Here is a 20470-nt window from a genome sequence, read left to right as displayed (position 1 = left end):
CTACATTTTATATCCTCTCTACTTCGACCATCATCGGTTATTTTACTCCCTAAATTGCAAAACTCCTTTACTACTTTAAGTGTCTCATTTCCTAATCTAATACCCTCAGCATCACCCGACTTAATTTGACTACATTCCATTATCCTCGTTTTGCTTTTGTTGATGTTCATCTTATATCCTCCTTTCAAGACACTGTCCATTCCGTTCAACTGCTCTTCCAAGTCCTTTGCTGTCTCTGACAGAATTACAATGTCATCGGCGAACCTCAAAGTTTTTACTTCTTCTCCATGAATTTTAATACCTACTACAAATTTTTCTTTTGTTTCCTTTACTGCTTGCTCAATATACAGATTGAATAACATCGGGGAAATGCTACAACCCTGTCTCACTCCTTTCCCAACCACTGCTTCCCTTTCATGCCCCTCGACTCTTATAACTGCCATCTGGTTTCTGTAAAAATTGTAAATAGCCTTTCGCTCCCTGTATTTTACCCCTGCCACCTTCAGAATTTGAAAGAGAGTATTCCAGTTAACATTGTCAAAAGCTTTCTCTAAGTCTACAAATGCTAGAAACGTAGCTTTGCCTTTTCTTAATCTTTCTTCTAAGATAAGTCATAAGGTCAGTATTGCCTCACGTGTTCCAACATTTCTACAGAATCCAAACTGATCTTCCCCGAGGTCGGCTTCTACCAGTTTTTCCATTCGTCTGTAAAGAATTCGCGTTAGTATTTTGCAGCTATGACTTATTAAACTGATAGTTCGGTAATTTTCACATCTGTCAACACCTGCTTTCTTTGGGATTGGAATTATTATATTCTTCTTGAAGTCTGAGGGGATTTCGCCTGTCTCATACATCGTGCTCACCAGATGGTAGAGTTTTGTCATGACTAGCTCTCCCGAGGCCATCAGTAGTTCTAATGGAATGTTGTCTACTCCCGGGGCCTTGTTTCGACTCAGGTCTTTCAGTGCTCTGTCAAACTCTTCACGCAGTATCTTATCTCCCATTTCGTCTTCATCTACATCCTCTTCCATTTCCATAATATTGTCCTCAAGTACATCGCCCTTGTATAAACCCTCTATATACTCCTTCCACCTTTCTGCCTTACCTTCTTTGCTTAGAACTGGGTTGCCATCTGAGCTCTTGATATTCATACAAGTGGTTCTCTTCTCTCCAAAGGTCTCTTTAATTTTCCTGTAGGCAGTAACTATCTTACCCCTAGTGAGACAAGCCTCTACATCCTTACATTTGTCCTCTAGCCATCACTGCTTAGCCATTTTGCACTTCCTGTCGATATCATTTTTGAGACGTTTGTATTCCTTTTTGCCTGCTTCATTTACAGCATTTTTATATTTTCTCCTTTCATCAATTAAATTCAATATTTCTTCTGTTACCCAGGGATTTCTATTAGCCCTCGTCTTTTTATCTACTTGATCGTCTGCTGCCTTCAATACTTCATCCCTCAAAGCTACCCATTCTTCTTCTACTGTATTTCTTTCCCCCATTCCTGTCAATTGTTCCCTTATGCTCTCCCTGAAACTCTCTACAACCTCTGGTTCTTTCAGTTTATCCAGGTCCCATCTCCTTAAATTCCCACCTTTTTGCAGTTTCTTCAGTTTCAATCTGCAGTTCATAACCAATAGATTGTGGTCAGAATCCACATCTGCCCCAGGAAATGTCTTACATTTTAAAACCTGGTTCCTAAATCTCTGTCTTACCATTATATAATCTATCTGATACCTTTTAGTATCTCCAGGATTCTTTCATGTATACAACCTTCTTTTATGATTCTTGAACCAAGTGTTAGCTATGATTAAGTTATGCTCTGTGCAAAATTCTACAAGGCGGCTTCCTCTCTCATTCCTTCCCCCCAATCCATATTCACCTACTATGTTTCCTTCTCTCCCTTTTCCTACTGACGAATTCCAGTCACCCATGACTATTAAATTTTCGTCTCGCTTCACTACCTGAATAATTTCTTTTATCTCGTCATACATTTCATTTATTTCTTCATCATCTGCAGAGCTAGTTGGCATATAAACTTGTACTACTGTAGTAGGCATGGGCTTTGTGTCTATCTTGGCCACAATAATGCGTTCACTATGCTGTTTGTAGTAGCTAACCTGTACTCCTATTTTTTTATTTATTATTAAACCTACTCCTGCATTACCCTATTTGATTTTGTATTTATAACCCTGTAATCACCTGACCAAAAGTCTTGTTCCTCCTGCCACCGAACTTCACTAATTCCCACTATATCTAACTTTAACCTATCCATTTCCCTTTTTAAATTTTCTAACCTGCCTGCCCGATTAAGGGATCTGACATTCCACGCTCCGATCCGTAGAATGCCAGTTTTCTTTCTCCTGATAATGACGTTCTCTTGAGTAGTCCCCGCCCAGAGATCCGAATGGGGGACTATTTTACCTCCAGAATATTTTACCCAAGAGGACGCCATCATCATTTAATCATACAGTAAAGCTGGATGTCCTCGGGAAAAATTACGTCTGTAGTTTCCCCTTGCTTTCAGCCGTTCGCAGTACCAGCACAGCAAGGCCGTTTTGGTTAATGTTACAAGGCCAGATCAGTCAATCATCCAGACTGTTGCCCCTGCAACTACTGAAAAGGCTGCTGCCCCTCTTCAGGAACCACATGTTTGTCTGGCCTCTCAACAGATACCCCTCCGTTGTGGTTGCACCTACGGTACGGCCATCTGTATCGCTGAGGCACGCAAGCCTGCCCACCAATGGCAAGGTCCATGGTTCATCGGGGGGGAGTATGTAATATTTAGTCCAAAATTAGACTGTTGTGCTAAGTTACGTAAAGATCACAGTAATTCTGACAGAGTTCGATCTCCGATTGCTTCCTCAATCAAAACACGCTGCATGCATTGTTCCTTGGGCAATACTAAGCATTTTATGACTGTCTCTTTGAAGGCTTGGATGCTGGGTTCATGATGTGAACTTATGCTACCTTTGCTAGCCAGCTCTTATTCCATTTTTGATAAAATATAGCCTAGTTTGTCACTGTCATTGTTCACATTATATTGCTAGAAAATTTCTCCGCTCTTACAACCCACTCTCTTTGGTAATGTGGTCCAAAATTTCAGCAAACATAATGTCGTAGTCATACTTCTGGTTGCCATAGTGGAATCACTTATTTGTGCTGATGACGACTGTACCCTCATATCTTCCCAGTGCTGTGCCATCGTTTGTGCTTCACTGCATTTTATTTGTAATTTGCACTGTATTCTTTTTCATTCAGGTTCACCAATGTAGTCACCCAGAAACCAAATTTATATTATTACTCTGATAAACAGTAAACTATGACAACCACTAAATTACAAAGAATTAACAAAGGTGGTGAATTTCTCAGCCATTTCTCAACTATTGTCTCTGGACTACTGTCACTGAAATATGTCACCACGTACTTACGCAATATTTTCGAACCAGTTGCAAGAGTGATTTGTAAGCAATCTCCTTTGTTGACTGATTGCATTTCCCCAGTATTCTCGCAGTAAACCAAAGTCTACCACTTGTTTTGCCCAAAACGAGCCTATGTGATCTTTCCATTTCATATCCCTATGAAGTGTTACACCAGGTACTTGTGTGAGTTGCTGATTTCATCAGTGACTGTTTGCTGTTATAATCATAGGATACTACATTTTTTTGTTTTTCGAAGTGCACAAGTTTACATTTCTGAACATTTAAAGCAAGTTGGCAATCTTTGCACCTCTGTGAAATCTTATCAGGATCTGATTGAATATTTATGCAGTTTCTTTCACACAGTACTTCGTCACAGATACACTGTGATCAAAAGTATCCAGACACATCCAAAAACATAAGTTTTTCACATTACATGCACTGTGCTGCCACCTACTGCCAGGTACTCTGTATCAGCAACCTCAGTAGTCATTGGACATCATGAGAGAGCAGAATTGGCTGCTCCACAGAAATCATGGACTTTAAACATGGTCAGTTGATTGGGTATAACTTGTGTCATACATCTGTATGCAAGATTTACTCACTCCTAAACATCCCTAGGTCCACTGTTTCTTATGTGATAGTGAAGTGAAAACGTGATGGGAGACATACAGTACAAAAGCGTAAAGGCCGACCTCGTCTGTTGACTGACAGAGACCGCCGACAGTTGAAGAGGGTCATAATGTGTAATAGACAGACATCTATCCAAACGATAACACAGGAATTCCTAACTGCTTCAGGATCCACTGCAAGTACTATGACAGTTAGTTGGGAGGTGAGAAAACTTGGATTTCATGGTCAAGCGGCTGCTCATAAGCCACACATCACACCGGTAAATGCCAAATGACGCATCGCTTTGTGGAAGGAGCATAAACATTGGACGATTCAACAGTGGAAAAACATTGTGTGGAGTGACGAGTCACGGTACACAATGTGGTAATCCGATGGCAAGGTGTGGGTATGGCGAATGCCCGGTGAACGTCATTTGCCAATGTGTGTAGTGCCAGCAGTAAAATTTGAAGGCGGTGGCATTATGGTGTCGTTGTGTGTTTCATGGAGGGGGCTTGCACCCCATGTTGTTTTTCATGACATCATCACGGCACAGACCTACATTGATGTTTTAAGCACCTTTTTGCTTCCCACTGTTGAAGAGCATTTTGGGGATGGCGATTGTATCTTTCAACATGATTGAGCACCTGTTCATAATGCACAGCCTGTGATGGAGTGGTTACATGACAATAACATCCCTATAATGGACTGGGCTGCACAGAGGTCTGACCTGAATCCTTTAGTACACGTCTGGGATGTTTTGGATCGCCGACTTCGTGCCAGATCTCACCGGCCAACATCGATACCTCTCCACAGTGCAGCACTCCATGAAGAATGGGCTGCCATTCCCCAAGAAACCTTCGAGCACCTGATTGGACATATACCTGCAAGAGTGGAAGTTGTCATCAAAGCTAAGGGTGGACCAACACCATATTGAATTCCAGAATTATGGATGGAGGGCACTACAAACTTTTAAGTGATTTTCAGCCAGGTGTCTGGATACTTTTGATAACATAGTGTAATTACATCATCTGCAAAAAATCTGAGGTTGCTCTTAACATTGTATGTGAGGTCATTGGCTTAAAACATTAATAACAATGGTCCCAACACACTTTGTCAGCTGTTGTGGCCAAGCGGTTCTAGGAGCTTCAGTCAGGAACTGCACTGCTGCTACAGTTGCAGGTTCGAATCCTGCCTCAGGCATGGATGTGTGTGATGTCCTTAGATTAGTTAGATTTAAGTAGTTCTTAGTCTAGGGGACTGATGATCTCAGATGTTAAGTCCCATAGTGCTCAGAGCCATTTGAACCATCCCAACACACTTTTCTGTGGCACACCTGCAGTTACCTCTGCATCTGATGATGACTCTCCATCCAAGGTAACATTCCGCATGCTCCCTACCAATAAGTCACAAATTTTACTTGATACCCCATACTATTGTACTTTTTACAATAAGCATTGACGAGTTATGCAGTCAAATGATTTTTGGAAATCAAGAAATACTGCAGCTACCTGACTATCTTGATTCAGAGCTGTCAGTACGTCATGTGATAAAAGTACGATTTGGGTTTCATATGAACGATGTTTTCAGAATCCATGCTGGTTGGCATTGAGGAGGTCATTTTGTTCAATATACCTTGTTATGTTTGAGCTCAGAATATGCTTGTAGAACAAATAGACGTCATGGGTATTGGATGGTAGTTTTGTGGATCACTGGGTCACTTCTCCTATATTCTTGTAGATGGGTGTGACCTATGCTTTTTTCCAAGAATTGGACACTGCTTTTTGGTTGAGGGATCTACAATAGATTATAGTTAGAAGAGGGGCTAACTCAGCCACAAATTCAGTATAGAATCTGTCTGGGATTCTGTCAGCCCTAGAGCTTGTTCAATTTCAGTAATTTCAGGTGTTTCTCATCACTACTGACACTAATGCATATTTCATCCATCTTTTCAGTGGTATGAGGATTAAATTGGGGCAATTCTTCTGGGTTTTCATTTGTAAAGGAACATTTTAAAACAGATTTAGAATTTCAGCTTTTGCTGTGCTACCTTCAATTTCATTTCCTGTCTCATTCTCTAGGGACTGGACACTAACTTTGGTGCCACTAATAGCCTTTACCTATGATCAGAATTTCCTTGGGTTTTGTGAAAGTTCATTTGACAATATTCTGCTGCATTAGTCATTAAAGCCATCACATATTGCACTCTTGACAGCCTAATGTGTTTCATTCAATATCTCTCTAGTTGTAGCCCTGCACTTCGTTATAACTGTTATGCAGTAATTTGTTTCTTTAGAAGTTTCTTTACAGTGGCTGTATACCATGGATGTTCCCTCCCATTATGAACTGTTCTGCTGGGTACATATCTATCCAGTGCATGGTCAACTATTCTTTTAAACTTGATCCATAGTCCCTCTACTGGTCCTGCCCTGTGCTGAAAATTTCCAGTTCCTCAGTGTGATGTGACACTGCTGATGTTTATTACTTTTCTGAGTATGTATATCTTTCTGCTTATTTTAGCTGTCCTTTGTAATTTTGTAATTATTGTTGCCACCACTGTATAATGGTCACTGATAACACTTTTGATGTGAACATTCTCAGAGAGGTTGGTTGGCTGGTTGTATGCTTAAAGTGACCAAACTGCTAAGTCATCAGTCCCTTTTTCTGTGCACAGGCAGGTATAAATGACCATAGATCAGAGGTAACCTACAGCACAAAACCCCAGGAAAGGAAACTTCAAAGTCTGTCAATGTAAGTGAAGATGAGGTAAGGGACAAAACGAATAAAGGGAGACAGAGGAAGAAATGCAAGCAAGATACCCCATATAGGGAACAGCCAGAAACCCCTGCAAGCAGAGTGCAACGAGTGGACATACATCCCACAGCCCCTGCCTCTTACCAGAGGTGCTGTACTCAGAGACTGCCTTGGAAAGACTAGCGACACAGGTTGGGCAAGAGGAGCATAGAAAGCATGAAAGCATAGAGAGACAATAGATGAACAAGTCTAACAGACCACAGACCATGCTAGAAGGGCAGACAGAGTTGGATGGCGGGGGGGGTGGGGGGGGGGTGGGGGGGGGGGGGGGGGGTGGAGAGAAGAGTAAAAGGGCACACATCCCAGACAGCTGCAGTCCAGTCTGGGCAGAGGAGGCAGCACAGTGTTTTGCCAACCCCTCAACAGGCCGATGTTAAGCAGCCCTCCCCTAAAAAAGAGTGGTAAAAGCCCGCTTCATGGATGAAATGTAAATCTAAGGCAGCTGTTGGTACATTGTCTCCTAACACCAGGGGTAGCAAGTCTGAGAGATTGAGTCCACCACAGGGCAGCTAGGTTGGGACAGTCTTGCAAAATGTGGACCACTGCCAAGCAGGAGTCACAATGACAATAGGGTGGATCCTCATGATGCATGATGGAGGAGATCACCATGAGACAGCCAAGTATGGTCAATGTAGAGCTGGCAAAGGACAGTAGAGTCCTTGTGAGAGCCTTGCATGGAGGACTTCCACAGATTTGTAGTCTCCTTTATCACCCATAGTCTGTTTGGTGAAATCAGTGTGAGCCATTCCATTTTCTAGATACTTAAAACTTTATGGCATAATACCAATTGGAGGTCAGTTTCAGGAATACCAATCTCAGGATTTGGTTTACTGGTAGCCAGTTTGGCCAGGCTATCAGCAAGTTCATTCCCTGTGATCCTGATGTGGCCCAGGATCCTGACAAAGGCCACTGAGTGTCCATACCATTCAAGGGCATACAGGGAATCCTGGATAGCACTGACCATTCATTGGAAGAATCGTAAGGAAATGCAATCCAAAAACAAAGGAAGTAGGTTACAGTACGCTTGTTCGCCCACTGCTTGAATACTGCTCAGCAGTGTGGGATCCGTACCAGATAGGGTTGATAGAAGAGATAGAGAAGATCCAATGGGGAGCAGCGCACTTCGTTACAGGATCATTTAGTAATCGCGAAAGCGTTACGGAAATGATAGATAAACTCCAGTGGAAGACTCTGCAGGAGAGACGCTCAGTAGCTCGGTACGGGATTTTGTTAAAGTTTCGAGAACATACCTTCACCGAGGAGTCAAGTAGTATATTGCTCCCTCCTATGTATATCTCGCGAAGAGGCCATGAGGATAAAATCAGAGAGATTAGAGCCCACACAGATGCATACCAACAATCCTTCTTTCTATGAACAATACGAGACTGGAATAGAAGGGAGAACCGATAGAGGTACTCAGGGTACCCTCTGCCACACACCGTCAGGTGGCTTGCGGAGTATGGATGTAGATGTAGATGTAGACCAAGGGGTGGCAAGGGTAGCACTGGTCAAGTCCATGCAAACTGCTCAAGGAGTCACTGCAGATGAGAAACCCCCCCACCACCACCAGTGCAGGAATGGATATGCTCAAGAGCATGATAGATGGTTACCAACTCTGCAATGAAAACACTATAGCCATCTGGCAATGAAAGCAGTTCTGTATGTCCCGCTTGACTATAAGCAAAGCCCAAAGAGTCAGCAACCATTGAATCATCAATGTAGATGACTTCTGAGCCCTGGGATGCATCAAGGATGGAGAAAAATTGGCAGCAGAGGGCCTCAGGATGAACTGAGTCTCTTGGACTTTGTGATGGGTCAAGGAAAAGCTGTGGTCAAGTGATCCACCACAGAGGTGTAAGGAAAAGGTTCCAAAAGAGAGTTGGAAGAGGAAACAACTGAAGCTCAAACAGAATAAACCAGATGGGGATTGTGATCATAATCCCTAATTGGTGCTGCCATTGCAGGAGATGGATTACTATGTTTGTAAAGGGGAAATGGTTGTTCAGATGCTTAGGAGAGCTGCAAATGTGGCTAGCATAACTGACAAACTGTTGTTGGCATCCAATCCACAATGGAGGGATCCAAGTCTCCATAAGTAAGCTGTTCGTAGGGGTAGTTTGAAGGGGACCTGTAACAAGTTGAACCCTACAGTAGTGTACCAAATCCAGTATCTGTAATTCTGAGGATGATGCCGAACAATGTGCCAGACTCCCATAATTGAGGCAGGGTTGAATCATAGCATTGTAAAGCTGCGGAAGAGTAGTGCAAAATGTTACTCAGGCAGCGAAGTGTATTAGGGTGCAGCCATAACTTTCACTTATGCTGGCAAAGACAAGGAATCCACATCAATCGAGAATCAAAGATCAGTCCTAAAAAGTGATAAGTCTCCACCACACTGAGTAGTTGGTAGCTGAGATAAAGTTCTGGTTAAGGGTGAATGGTACGATGTTGACAGAAGTGCATGACTTGAGTATTGGCAGCAAGAAATCGAGAACCATGGGTGAGCAGTCATGCCTGTGACTTTTGCATGGTGCCTTGCAGTTGATGTTCAGTGATACCCATACTAAAGGAATAATAGTAGAGTCAAAAGTCATCAACATACAAGGAGAGAAATACTGAAGACCCACAGCTGCTGCTAGACCATTGATGGTTACTAGAAAGAGAGTACAGGGCCCTATGGTACCCTATTCTCTTGGATATGGGGGTACTGTGCAAAGCACCAACTCAAACCTGGAACATATGGTGCAACAGGACATTCTGGACGAAAATTGGGAGTGGACCCTGGAGACACCACTCATGTAATATAGCAAGGATATCGTGTACCATGTGGTGTCATAAACCTTTCTCAGGTTGAAGAAGACAGCCATGAGGTGTTGTCATTGGGCAAAATCTGTTCGGCTGGTATGCTTCAGGTAAACCAGATTATCAGTAGTGGAATGATCATGGCAAAAAACGTCCTGGGATGGATGCAGAAGATAACAAGATTCAAGGAGACAACACAGGTGCTGGCTCACCATGCATTCCAGCAACTTACATAGGACATTGGTGAGACATATTGGGTGATAACTGTCCATCTCTAGAAGGTGCTTACTTGGTTTCTGTACTGGGACAATGATTCTTTCTCACCTTTGTGATGGAAACTTGCCCTTGGTCCACATGCAGTTAAAGATGGCAGGGATGTGTGCTGACAGTCCTCTGGTATGTGATTCATCATTTGGTTGCGAATGTGGTCTGGCCCGAGGGCTGTATTAGGACAGTGGGCAAGGATGCTGATGAATTTCCACTCACTGAATGGAGCATTATATGGCTCCAGGTGGTGTGTAGTAAAAGATAATTGCTTTCACCCCACCCACTGTTTGAGGACACAAAAGGCATGCTACGTTCAGAGTGCTAGCCACTATTTTCTCCATAGAGGGAGCCTCCCATACGTTAGTTCCAGACAGTATACAGCAGACAGCATACTTGACTACTACCTCTTTCCTCCTGGCATCAAACTGAGAAGTGGAGCAGTTGGGCAGAACCTTCAAGGCATAAATGAGGAAGGCACTGGCATTAGTGCTTGCTGATAAGGCCTTAATAGCATTCCTCCTACCAGTTCACCTACCAGTGCACCCAAATGAACAAACAAAGCCCAGCTGAGGTACTGCATGGGCATAGGTTGCACACACTCATGTATCTCCCATCTCTGGTAATTTCTCACCTTACATGCCTGGTAAAATGGGGAGAGATTTAGATTTGTCGCAAGATTCAGACATAGATATTGAGAGGAACTAACTAGTGTAGGCCATCCAGAGTAGTATGGTTTCACAGTCACACCATGGGCTGCATGGGCGCTGCATCTGTTAGCAAGACTCTTTTATTAGTGCGACTAATGAGGAAAATGTGCCTGCTTCCCTAGGCTAGTTGTGCTGATGTATCAGAAACTTCCTGGTCACTGATCTTGCTATTTGCACACAGTGAGATGCTGGTTCTTGATTATTTATCTCAGCTTTCTATTCAGGTTTTGTTTGTACAATCGTGACAAATCTTGACCTCACATTTGAATTCCTCTTGTTTTGTCCTTTTGGATTTGTGTACGGTTACCTATCACCCAAAAGGTCTTTTCAGCCTTGTATTGTTTTCAAGAGAAACTGCTAGTGACAGCCCCCAACATGGGTAATCCATCACTTAAACCTTAGGTTAACAACAGAGAAGATATTTGATCATTTGGTCTCAGAGTTCAGCAGACTGGTAGAACTCAGGAGTAATTCTGGTGAAAGTTATAAAGTTACAGTTATCCACACTGGTTTTAGCTTACATACAGTATGAAATTATAATCTGCATTTATTTTATGAATGACATGATAAGAGTGTCACTGGAACCATGTCAGTCTGTCCCACAGACTGATAACAAGAAAAGGCAAGGGAACTGATTTTTTAGTATAGAAAGTGGTATGAGAGTGGTGTTCACAAACCTCCATGTGGGCTCCCATGCACCTGCATGGTTTGTGGTGACATGGGGCGCGCCTCTGAGCACAATGCACATCCACCAAGATTGCATCCCAAGTGCTAAGTATGCAGAAAAGCAAATGCAGCACACATCTTCCAGACAATCTATCCAGCTAAAGTAGTGGGAAAAAAATCATAAAGTACAGGAACAGCCCACACTTATCATTGACAGGGGAAATACACATGGGATCCATAATTACATTCACAACATTGATGTGTGAACAAGGACAAGGAAACAACATCTGAGACCCAATATCCCATGTGCAGACAAGCTTGCAAGAATCAAGTCAGTGACTAAGATAATAAGGTCCAGAGATATGTTCATGTGGTGGACACCATTATTTGAATGCAATAAACTACTACCACTAAACTAGTTAATATGTCTGGCTATGGAGTGAAAATGTTCCACAAGTGGGGATTGCAAGAATGGAGCCACGGTTACACCTGCTCAAGGAACATAACACAGAGGAGGGAAAAACAAGTGTTGTGAAAGACAACAGTTTTGCGAATGATCACAGCTTGTGACCTCCCCTCAAATTCTTGGCTGGAATTTGCATATGTCAAAATACCTAACATGAGTTCAGTACTACAGACACTGTGTTTCTGCCCAAGACAATGAGAGATGTCTATTTCTTCATGTGCGGGCTTCATTTGATGAGTGAGCAAAACTGAACTGTGGTATTCTATACATGACAAAACAGTATTGTAGTATAATGCAAATTACCTAAACCCATATTGTAGTATCTGATATGTGGCCTAATCCATTACAAGATTCATATGAACAGGGACAGAGAGTATTTCAGGTAACGTTTGTCAAAGATCTGAGTGATGCTGGCTGTACTGAGCAGCCATTGAGAATGACTAGATCAAAAATGCATAAGATCATGTCAGATCCTTAGGATAAGGAACAATAAAGGAAATTACAGTGTACACACAGATCTAGCAGGGCCACAAGTAAGTAGGATGGGGAGAGGGACACCAAGATCACTGAGAAAAATTTGGTCATGCAAAACTGAGAAAAATTGAATCATTGCCTTTCGGCAATGGAGCAAAACTTCAGTAAGCATGAAAGTTACCACTCTTGCAGTCCAATTTAGTTTGACGATATGTAATAAAATGCATTTAGAGGCATGTATCAAAGTTATACATACTCTTGTGACAATCAATGTAAACAGAATCAACCCAGCGACTAAGATAATAAGATCCAATGATATATTCATTTGGTGGACCCCAACATATTCAAATATGAGAAATTACTACCACTAAAGTAATTGAGATGTCTGGATATGACACAGTATTGAATCCTGGTAGAGAAGCCAGCTTCTTTACCACAGTAATTTCTGGAATAAACTAGCATCTGCACCCAAACTATCCACAATGGGAGTTATGATTGTGTTAGTGGCATAGATCAAATACCTAATGTGAATTTTAGCATTGAGCTACAAACTTAAATCAGTGGCTTTCAGTTATCTAACACCTGATGGCTAAAGTACCCAACAGAGAGGCTCATTCATATATTTATTAATTAATGGGAACGTGGGCAATGTGCAAATAGAAACAAAAGAAAATGCAAATACCAGTACTAAAGTTGAGGTACATTACTCTAGTTCTAGTTTTATTATTGACACTGTTCTTTTTCTGCAGTTTTTTGTGTGCTATCTTTCCACTGTTCATTGCACAGTTTACACACACAGTCTTTGTTTGCTCGTTGGAATCTCTTGTTTTGCCAGAAATTGTGGTGGAATCCATGTGTTTCATATTGTGCCAGAACTTGTGGTGGAATCCATGTGTTTCATATTGTGGTATTGGGCCAGAGTTCATAGTTTGCTTGTTTCCATTCTTCTGTCATTATGGGGTTATTTGAGTAGATGTTGTTCCAGATAGAGTTGTGTTTTCTATGAGTATTGGGTGTGTGTTTATTTATGTCTTGGTGTTTGGCAGGAGCATCTGCATTGTGATGTCTTCTATGAAGAAAGTTTCTTTCATTAAGACTTAAGCCAGTCTTGAAGGTGCTTTCTTCCTGACACCCAGGATTCATTTCATATATTCGGCTCTGACTTCCTCTAGAGTTACTAAGTCACTGACTTTTAGTTTGTCCTACATTACATGGATCCCGTAAGTTGTTGTTGGTGCTATGGCCAATTTAAATAACATTGTCACTGTTTTTATTGAGAGTTTTTGAGACTGTCAGATGTTGTAAATTGCTTTTATTGCTGCTATTGTTCTTTCTTTCACATGCGTGTTGAATGATGTCAGTATGGATTGCAGAGTGACTCTGAGATATTTTTACTTTGGTGCTACTCCCAGTGGTTTGTGTGGAAGGCCCAGCATGTGTTTTGTAACAATATTGTGAAAAGGAAAGTTGCTACTCACCATATAACGGAGATGCTGAGTCACAGATAGGCACAACAAAAAGACTGTCTCGGATATAGCTTTCAGCCAGCAAGGCCTTTGTCAAAATTTGACAACAAACACACACACACACACACACACACACACACACACACACACACACACACACACACAAATGCAACTCTCACACTCATGACTGTAGTCTGAGACCTCAGATGCCTGAGACTGTGGTCATGTGCAGTCATTTTAAAGGCCTTTTTTGGCTCTTTGTGTGTGTAATTCTTCACATTCTATGCTATCTTCAATTCCTTCTATTTTACTTGATGGGAGAGAGGGGGGTGAAGAGAGTGGGGGAGGGGGGCGGTGTTTCCCCTCCTTGTATGTGTTACATGTTGTTGCTTTGAGTTGTTACCAGTGTTATTGCTGCCTTATTTCAGTTTAGACTCTAGTTTACTTTCTTGTCTTTTGTTACATTTAACTTCTCTGATATAAAAATATTTCTTAATTGCTTATCCCTTTTTATGTTTCCTGTGTCGTCTTTTTCAATGATGGAGTTTTTGTGTCATGTAGGTGTCATCTGCATTAGGTCAGGCACTTGGGTAAAGGATGTCAATTGATGCCAGCAGTTGGTAGTTTGTCTCTGTGTAATAGGTATCACTACTTCTCCTGTTGGTAGATGTTCACTGTGCCCTGTTTGTTTGTGCTTGGGGGTAACAGAAGTTGCCACTTTTCCTGTAGAGGACCTTTGTCCTTGTATGTCATCCTTTTTTACTCCTCTAACCTCACTCTGAGGCTCCTCATTTTCATTTTTCATGTATCACAGCTAATGTAGTACAAATGTAATATGTACAAATGATCTAACCAACTGGTTAGATCATTTGTACATTTCACAATTTCATAGATCACACACACACACACACACACACACACACACACAAATAAAAAAAATAAAAAATAAAACTGGGGTAGAGGATTTTGGCAATTACGTATCACTTAATTATTAGGAATTGGAATACAAAATGACACTGACATGGAATAAATTGACACTTGGACACAGAAGAACACACCTTAGAGATTCATGGTGGATATTGGAAGCCAAGCCTGCATTAATCAACTGTGAGAAAACCTAATGGAAGAATATTACTTTCTGGCAGCGTGACTTACTTGATGGTGGTATGCTTACACAAGGCAACATTCTCATGATAAAACATGTTAAAAGAAAATTATTAACTTGACAGAGAAATAAGCATATGACAGGTTATAGCATGTTGGCCAGGGATAGCAACTGTTAAGAATCACACATCAGACTCTAAAGGTCAAAACAGCAAATTGGCATATGTAAAAAGTTCTCAGATGAATGAATGAGTTGCTAATGACACACACAGAGTGTCAAACAGGATATTACAGCACATTTTGCCTCTTTTTTCTTCTACAGAAAGTATGGCACCAACAGCTACTGCAGAATGGTTAAATTACATTGAACTTCTGTCTCAGATTAGCAAAGGAAGAATGGAACAGGAACCTACTAGCTCCAGTTGCCATGGGTGAGGTTTATGATTGACTCTGAAAGGCTGAAGGTGCAAATCAGCTGGTCCTGACGGTTTGCTGGTGTAATGTTATAGCTCTCGTGTACTAGAGAACACACTAAGAAAAGGACTGGAGTGAGGTTGTACAAGGTATAGTAATTCTGGTGGAATTCACTGATGCTATAATGGTGCTAATCCCAATCAAGATCACTTTATCCAATAATGTGTGTCCTATTGCCTTAACCAATGTTGACTACAGAATATTCATGAGGGTCATTAACAGCTACCTAAGACCAGAAGTGCCAAGATCCCCAGTCCCAGGATGTAGAGAGACTGAAGGAGACTGACATGTTGGCAGATTTCAGAGACCTTGTCCATCTTACTTGGAAAGTGCAGGCAAATTTGTATATTGCATTTCTAGAATTTCAAAAAAAAAAGTATGACAAAATAAATTTGACTACTTTGAAAGATCCAAGGATAAAACATGGTTTGATAGTAAAATCATCAAAATTACCAGTTTATGATTACTGATAATCATTCAGAGCAGATACAGTCACAGGATTATCCTTAGTTTGCTTTTCTCTGTGCAATAGCGATGGAACCTTTTTTCTGAAAATTACAGACCACATCTATGTGATGAAGGTTGCAGCAAATGCATTTACAAATGACCTCAGTTTTATTTAAATTATTAGCAACAATTTTGTATCAATCTGGGACTCAGTTCGCTGCATCAGGGGGGAGTCGAACACGATCATCATGGTCAATCCTGTACACATCTCATAAGTCAATTAGCAGGTGTTGCTGAAGATAGTGAAAGTGACATTAAGGAGCCAAAACTTTTGAAGCCTAGGCGTAATACAAATGACTTTTTACAGCAATGCTTACATATTATCAGACCTCAGTCATGTAGCTGCAGTCCTACCTACATGTGAAAAATATGATAAACAAGTACTTTCTGTAGCAGCATGGTGTGACTGGAGGTACAGTTTGTTCACATTGCCTTTTCTTGACACATACACGCCATGCATCAGCAGCATGATTGTGAATGAGAAATCTATACCAGCACTGGCTGAAAATATTCTTAAAATATACAAGCAAGATACTCAGGGAAGGTGGAAGAAGTATCACAGAAAATATTTTCAAAATGTTTTGATGCTTATATATAAGGTAATTGATTCACATCAATCTAGAATGCAAAATTAACAAATAGATATAATTGCATCTACTATATAGAAAAAAACTGCATAGGAGAGAACACATTAGACCAATCCTAAGCAACAGTTTATGAACAATTAATGTAACATGCTTTTAAGAATCCTGTGGCAGTGAAATATCCTCACACAAACCGCTCACAAGATTGGAGAAATGGCCAGGCGAGGTATAAGAGCTATGCGGCTAGACATCATCATGAACTATTGCTGAGAAACATAAAATCGAATTGACCCCCTCAGATTTATGTGAAGTGTGTAGTGTTGGAGTTAAAGTGGCACACATACATCTTTGCAAGAAAGTGATTACCTTTTGACATTGGCTGAGGAAAAAGTATATCATACTAGAACTGCATAAATATAATAAGTGTCAACCAAGTTTTACTACCAGATTGGAAATTTTCCTATGACACTAAACACAATGCCTTTGCCTTGCATATTGGACACTGGACTTTTTGTATTACCGGACACAAAAGAACTGATATACAAAATTTCATTGACTACTTGTCACTACAAAGCTTGGAATCTTAAACCTCTCAATTTTTATCCAGATATGGACCTATGCTACAGAATTAGGTGTGTATAATTGTTAAGACAGGTGAAGAACAGAAAATTATGATGAAAAGTATGCACTGAAGTCAGTAACAGTCACCAGATGAAACAAACCAAGTGTGAAAATCATGTGAAGTAATAAAGAAATAGACTTAAAATGCGGAGAATAAATATGTGAATGGACCAGAGATGTATTTTTTTTAATTTTATTAATATTGTTATATTAAGTGTGAAAGAAGAAGATGACATACGTATTTTGCACCAGATGTCTAATTTTATTATTTATATAATTTAATTAACAAAAGCTGAACAAATCAGTCTATCTAAAAAGATCTTAAAAATCATTCATATTATTAATGCAAATATCACATGTTCATTTTTTTGTAGTACACATGAAATTCTTCTCTTAGGCAAAAATTTAACTCTTGTAATTGTTGCAATTCTGTTAATTTCTCTAATTTACATCTGAAAGATGTCAGTTTAAGTATTAACATACACTCCTGGAAATTGAAATAAGAACACCGTGAATTCATTGTCCCAGGAAGGGGAAACTTTATTGACACATTCCTGGGGTCAGATACATCACATGATCACACTGACATAACCACAGGCACATAGACACAGGCAACAGAGCATGCACAATGTCAGCACTAGTACAGTGTATATCCACCTTTCGCTGCAATGCAGGCTGCTATTCTCCCATGGAGACGATCGTAGAGATGCTGGATGTAGTCCTGTGGAACGGCTTGCCATGCCATTTCCACCTGGCGCCTCAGTTGGACCAGCGTTCATGCTGGACGTGCAGACCGCGTGAGACGACGCTTCATCCAGTCCCAAACATGCTCAATGGGGGACAGATCCGGAGATCTTGCTGGCCAGGGTAGTTGACTTACACCTTCTAGAGCACGTTGGGTGGCACGGGATACATGCGGACGTGCATTGTCCTGTTGGAACAGCAAGTTCCCTTGCCGGTCTAGGAATGGTAGAACGATGGGTTCGATGACGGTTTGGATGTACCGTGCACTATTCAGTGTCCCCTCGACGATCACCAGTGGTGTACGGCCAGTGTAGGAGATCGCTCCCCACACCATGATGCCGGGTGTTGGCCCTGTGTGCCTCGGTCGTATGCAGTCCTGATTGTGGCGCTCACCTGCACGGCGCCAAACACGCATACGACCATCATTGGCACCAAGGCAGAAGCGACTCTCATCGCTGAAGACGACACGTCTCCATTCGTCCCTCCATTCACGCCTGTCGCGACACCACTGGAGGCGGGCTGCACGATGTTGGGGCGTGAGCGGAAGACGGCCTAACGGTGTGCGGGACCGTAGCCCAGCTTCATGGAGACGGTTGCGAATGGTCCTCGCCGATACCCCAGGAGCAACAGTGTCCCTAATTTGCTGGGAAGTGGCGGTGCGGTCCCCTACGGCACTGCGTAGGATCCTACGGTCTTGGCGTGCATCCGTGCGTCGCTGCGGTCCAGTCCCAGGTCAACGGGCACGTGCACCTTCCGCCGACCACTGGCGACAATATCGATGTACTGTGGAGACCTCACGCCCCACGTGTTGAGCAATTTGGCGGTACGTCCACCCGGCCTCCCGCATGCCCACTATACGCCCTCGCTCAAAGTCCGTCAACTGCACATACGGTTCATGTCCACGCTGTCGCGGCACGCTACCAGTGTTAAAGACTGCGATGGAGCTCCGTATGCCACGGCAAACTGGCTGACACTGACGGCGGCGGTGCACAAATGCTGCGCAGCTAGCGCCATTCGACGGCCAACACCACGGTTCGTGGTGTGTCCGCTGTGCCGTGCGTGTGATCATTGCTTGTACAGCCCTCTCTCAGTGTCCGGAGCAAGTATGGTGGGTCTGACACACCGGTGTCAATGTGTTCTTTTTTCCATTTCCAGGAGTGTAGCATAAAGAAAATGTTTTGCAACAACTATAAACAATGTGTTTTTTAATATATTTTTATATGATTTACTTTGATCAGAAATGCCAGAATAGTTCTCATGAAAGGGGTGTAACCACTTTTCTGACTTTTCATATTTCAATTTGATTTTTGGGCCCATCTCTAAATTTGTCATCACTGATGCGGTGTGATACCTCAATATTCTTTCTCTTCTTCATAATCTTAAAGGTACAGTATTTTATTCAATAGGATGACTGAAAACATCCCCGCAGTCATTGGAATTGCTATTCAGGTGCATCATAACTAGGCCTGTGTTAAGCAGTCAAGTTTAATACATTCATGTGTTCTCTTAAGTTTAAAGAGTAAATTTATTGTCTGAAATGTTGACAGATAGTTTTAAGATTTCATCTTCAGTTTTGGTGCTTTTTCCAACACTGCATACTGTACAGGAAAGCTTCTTTGTCTATAATCAGTTTTTTTAAGTGATACTTGAAGTCATGATACAGATGTAATAAAATGTCTCATCTGTGATTTTAAGACTGCTCGCTTGGGTTCCACTGAAAGGCCAGCATCAAATGATGTCATACTAACAACCAGATTGCCATTTGTTGAGTTTGGTCAGTGTTATGAACTGTTTCCTGCCCCTTTCAGAACTTTCTTTACTTCTGACAAGTTCTGTGCAGGATCTACAAATGGTGAGTAAGCACTGTTTCATAAATAGAATGATTATCAGTCTGCATCTAAAGTAAACTATCATCTCACCTTTTTCTTTATAAACACTGTCTTTCCAGGTTCTGAAGTTTGCCTGGGTGATGCTGTTGGTGGCTTGTTGTTTGAGCAGGAGGTAACAGCCACAACAAAACAGTGGTTCATTCAGGGAATAGCAAGCTTAAGTCTACCATCAAGGAGAGGACAAATGTGTTCAAGATACCCTGTTCTTTTCACAAAAGTGAATGATCATCTGGACTGGTTACAGACCTTCTATGACAAATATTAAAGAGACAGTGATGTTGTAACAAATATGCCATAATTATATGTGGAAGTAGTTTTCAAATTCGTGATTCCACTTGCTGTAAATCAGCTTATGATTTTGTTTTATCATGGGGCACTGTTAAACTGTAATGAAGTTTCTTTCTGGAGAAGTCAATATATTTTTCTAGAAAGAGTTTTTGGATTTTATTTTAAGTTAAAAAAGAAACCTTAAAACTGTGACTATGTCCGCCACAATAGCTGAATGGACGGTGTGCCGGTTTCTTGTGCTGGGGGGCCCAGGTTCGATTTCTGGCTGAGTTGGAGATTTTCTCTGCTCAGGGATTGGGTGTTTGTGTCATCTTCATCATCCCCATTTCATCCTCATCGACACTCAAGTTGCTGAAGTGGCATCACATCAAAAGACTTACACCAGGTGATTGGGCCTAAACACCAGGAGGCCCCCACCACACATTTCATTTCACTGTGACTGTTGAAAATAATTTTGATTACAGAAGTGACAGTCATACAAAAGGAAGTAATTTTATGAGACTTCCAGGTTTTGAAACTGGAAAACCTGATGCTCATGTTTATAGAAAAGCGAGGAAGAGATGCATAAA

At 41.6% G+C, this 20470-nt stretch overlaps 1 protein-coding gene across 6 annotated transcripts in view; it reads left to right on the top strand.

The window, feature by feature from the left end:
• The window catches only part of LOC124805304 (phenoloxidase-activating factor 3-like), an 86743-nt gene extending 66696 nt beyond the window's left edge, over positions 1-20047 (top strand). For all 6 annotated transcript variants that reach the window (XR_007017434.1, XR_007017435.1, XM_047265818.1 and 3 more), the window contains 2 exons: positions 19420-19576; positions 19673-20047. Coding sequence is in view for 4 of the 6 variants with exons in the window: in XM_047265818.1 (XP_047121774.1) it covers positions 19420-19576; positions 19673-19878 (363 nt within the window). In the remaining 2 variants the exon portion in view is untranslated. The remainder of the gene's footprint in view (positions 1-19419; positions 19577-19672) is intronic.
• Positions 20048-20470: the final 423 nt, after the last annotated feature.

Source organism: Schistocerca piceifrons, chromosome 7, assembly GCF_021461385.2.
Source record: "Schistocerca piceifrons isolate TAMUIC-IGC-003096 chromosome 7, iqSchPice1.1, whole genome shotgun sequence".
NCBI lineage: Eukaryota > Metazoa > Arthropoda > Insecta > Orthoptera > Acrididae > Schistocerca > Schistocerca piceifrons.
Note: the sequence above shows the minus strand (reverse complement) of the source record. Positions and strands in the feature narration are given on the sequence as shown.